The sequence below is a fragment of the Chrysochloris asiatica genome, unplaced genomic scaffold (genome assembly GCF_000296735.1).
Source record: "Chrysochloris asiatica unplaced genomic scaffold, ChrAsi1.0 scaffold00076, whole genome shotgun sequence".
Lineage (NCBI taxonomy): Eukaryota > Metazoa > Chordata > Mammalia > Afrosoricida > Chrysochloridae > Chrysochloris > Chrysochloris asiatica.
Genome location: NW_006408594.1, coordinates 2778247 through 2782040, shown reverse-complemented (window position 1 = coordinate 2782040; position 3794 = coordinate 2778247). Strand labels below are relative to the sequence as shown.

General features: G+C 42.6%; 1 protein-coding gene across 1 annotated transcript in view; it reads right to left on the bottom strand.

Annotated features, from left to right (window-relative positions):
• The window catches only part of FAM227A (family with sequence similarity 227, member A), a 103480-nt gene extending 100571 nt beyond the window's left edge, over positions 1–2909 (bottom strand). Inside the window, exon 1 of the mRNA XM_006865266.1 lies at positions 2768–2909. Coding sequence (XP_006865328.1) covers positions 2768–2909 — 142 coding nt within the window. The remainder of the gene's footprint in view (positions 1–2767) is intronic.
• Positions 2910–3794: the final 885 nt, after the last annotated feature.

Genomic DNA, 3794 nt, shown 5'->3' with positions numbered 1-3794 from the left:
ATTGCCACATCTTCCTCTCATGGAATGGCTGGTGAGTTCGACTCACTGACTTTTCAATTAGCAGCTGAGGACTGTGATCAATCCAAATGCACTGCCACCAAGCCGATTCTGACTCATAGCAACCTTACAGGGCAGAATAGAACTGCTCCCTAGGGTTTCCAAGGAGACCATGCATTACCATCCATTTTTACAGGAGCAGACTGCCTCATCTTTTGCCCATAGAGTGGCTGGTGGGTTTGAACTGCCGACCTTGAGGTTAACAGCCCAATGTTTGCTCACTGCGCCACCAGGGCTCCTTAATCCATTTAGAGAATTAAGAACAGTTAATTTAACCCACTTAACTGTCCCTTGACTACTGAATATGTAACTTGTTTACACCTTTTCACAATTATAAATAATGCTGTGATGCAATTGCCATGCAGAGAGCTGTTTCTATATGTTGGATGATTTCTTTAAGAAAGATTTTCAGATGATAAATTATTGGGTCAAAAGGTTTCTTGATCTTGTCTGTCACTGTTGAAACCACCATTCAGTTCCACAGACCCTCTCTGATTTTGCATTTCTTTCTGTCAGAGCCTCAGCTGGTCAAGGGCAAATCCTTTGCAAAAGTCCCGAATCCTATTATGCCTCATTTCCTTCTTAGGAAGCTAGGCTGGCCTTTATTTCCATTACCTTCAAGTGTTCTTATGAGTCAGAGGATACTTGGAAAACGAAGATCATAAGAAGAGACATGACCAATCATAGCAAGTGAATCAAATCAGCGAGGTTGAGATGAGTGTGGGATTAAGAAGAAAGAGAAGACATTAGACAAAGGTACAGCAAAGTGACATCTGAAGCCGATCCTGATGGGGTCACACCTTGCCACATCTTGAGAAGGGCTCCTGAGAGGCGGCGGAGGTGAGGGGACATGGAGTGAGGCCTTCAGGTCGGCTGGCAACAGCGTGACTTTCAAGTAAATGAAATGGAAAGAGCTGGCGAGAGTGGTATTTGCTGTATGGGTTCTAAGGTCCTCCAGAGATGGATTCTTTGAGTCCTTGGGACACTGTTCAGGATAAGAAATGAGATGAGGGTCAATGATGGTTGTTGCTGTTATTAAGTGCTGTTGAGTCAGTTCCTATTCATTGTGATTCTATGCACAATAGAATTAAACTGTTGCATCCTCACAATTGTTGCTGCCTCTGTGTTAATCTATTATGCTTGGACATCATGCCTGGTAAGATGCTGCTAATGTTGCTATTGTTGTTGTTAGGTGCTGTCCAGTCGGTTCTGACTCACCATGACTCCATGCATAACAGAACAAAAGACTGACCATTCCAGCATTAGCCTCACAATTGTTGTGTGGGAGCCCATTGTTGTAGCCACTCTGTCAATCCACCTCATTGAGGGGCTTCCTCTTTTTTGCTGGCCCTCTACTTTTACCAAACATGATGCCTTTCTCCAGGGACTGGTCCCTCCTGACAACATGTCAAAAAACAAGAGACGAAGTCTTGCCATCATGGTTTCCAAGGAGCATTCTGGCTGTATTTCCTCCAAAGCAAGTATGCCTATTCTTCTGACAGTCCATAGTAATTTCAGTATTCTTCTCCAACACCACAATTCAAATGTATCTATTCTTCTTGCACCTTCCTTGTTCTTTGTCCAGGTTTCACGTGCACAGGAGACCATTGAAAACACCATGAGTTGGGTCAGACGCACATTAGTCCTCAAAATGAAATGTTTGCTCTTCAACCCTTTAAAGAGATCTTTTGCAGCAGTTTTGCCCAACACATCGGTTAGTTTCCTGACTGCTGTGTTCATGGCCATTGATTGATTGTGGATCCAAGTAACATCAAATCCTTGTAACTTGTGATCCAAGTAACATCAAGTCCAGTCTTGTTGCTCATGACACTGTTTATTGTCCAGTTGTGAGGATTTTGGTATACTTTATATTGAAGCGTAATTCATACTGAAAGCTGCCAATCTTTGATTGTCATCAGTAAGTGTGTCAAGTCCTCTCTGCTTTTAGCAAGAAAGGTTGTGCCATTTTTAGAGGGTTATTATTGTTTTTGTTAAGTGCCTTCGAGTTGGTTCTGACTCAGAGCGACCATGTATGGGCTTTCCAAGGAGCGGCTGGCAGATTTGGTAAGATTTCAATAAGATTGAGTCCTGGTGTGGTGCTGCAAGATAATGCGTTGAACTGCAAAGTCAGTTTGAACCCCAAGGTCAGCAGATCAAACCCACCAGCTGCTCCTCGGAAACCCTACACAACGTTGCTATGGGTCAGAACTGACTCAATGGCACTTAACAACAACAACAACAAATAATAGAGAAATATATACTGAATTCATATTGAATGTCACTTTTAGGTGGTGACAATGGTTCATATACTCTGCTACTAACAGAAAGGATTCCTGGTGTGGCACTGAAGGATAAGCACTGGATTGCTAAGTACAAGGTCAGTGGTTCAAACTCACCAGTCTCTTCTCAGAAACCCTATACAGGGCTGCTATGAGTCGGAATTGACATGACCGCACTTAACAACTAACAGAAAGGTTGGAGGTTCGAGTCTACCTTAAATGAGCGAGCTGATGATCTACTTTCCCAAATCAACCACTGAAAAACCTACGGAGCACAGTTCTACGTTGACACACATGGGGTTGGTAAGAGTCAGAACTGGAAAAAGCAGCGTGTAGTCTTGAGCAATGACTACATCTATGACTCCAGTTAGGTCAACTGATTAAGTTAGGTCTTTTGATCTGTACTGCAGGTTACAACCCTGTAAGGATACTGGGTGGGTTGGCCTCTAAATCCTTCCTCACTGCTTCCTTCATTGCATTCCGTACAGCTTGAGGAACTGTCAGACTCTCCTCCACCGGTATCACTGGAAAGGTGGTGACATTGATGACATCCATCTTCCTCAAACGAGCCATCATCTAATTGCTGGTCAACTGTCAAACAAAAGATTCCACTTTTTAAATCCTATCGTTCCCCATTCCCATCTTGTTCATTCAATCAACCTTCCAGATAACACAAATCATATAGAACCTTCTTAGAAAAGACCACCCATTCCTGCCTCGTAAGTGGGTCGGATAGCAAGGCAGATGCCACAAGCTGGTGTGGTGCTGGAGGATAAGCACTGGACTGCTAAGCACAAGGTTACAAGTTCAAACCCACCAGGCTTTCCTTGGAAACCCTGTCCAAGGTCTCTATGAGTTGGAACTGAATCAATGGCACTTATAACAACATGTAAGGAATAATGGCTTTGGTCTGAGGAGAACAACTGAGACTGTGACGTTCAATATAAAGGTAAATACCTGTGCCTTCTACCTGCTGGTGTCCTGCAGGATGAACATTAACCTAGCTTTAAAAGTAAGGAGTCTACATCACACACAAAAGGACAAATATCATATGATCCCACTGATATGAAATATCTAGAATAGGCAAATGCATACATAGTAACAAAGATTGATTCATGGTTAGCACAGGCAGGAAAGAGAGAAAAATAAGGTGATTGCTTCTGAAATACTGAGCTTCTTTTTGGGGTGATGAAAGACTTCTAGAAACAGAGAGTGAGTGATAGTTACACAACATATGAATGTGATTAATGTTATAGAATTGTACTCTTAAATTTTTTTAAATAGAAATATATATATATATACACACACACACACACATATGTTTGGTTGGTCATGTGCCGTGGAGTCAGTTCCGACTCACAGCGATTCTGTACAGGGTTTCTGAGGCTATAAATCTTTACGGGAGCCGAAAGCCTCATCTTTCTCTTGCAGAACAGCTGGTAGTTTCGAACTGTTGAC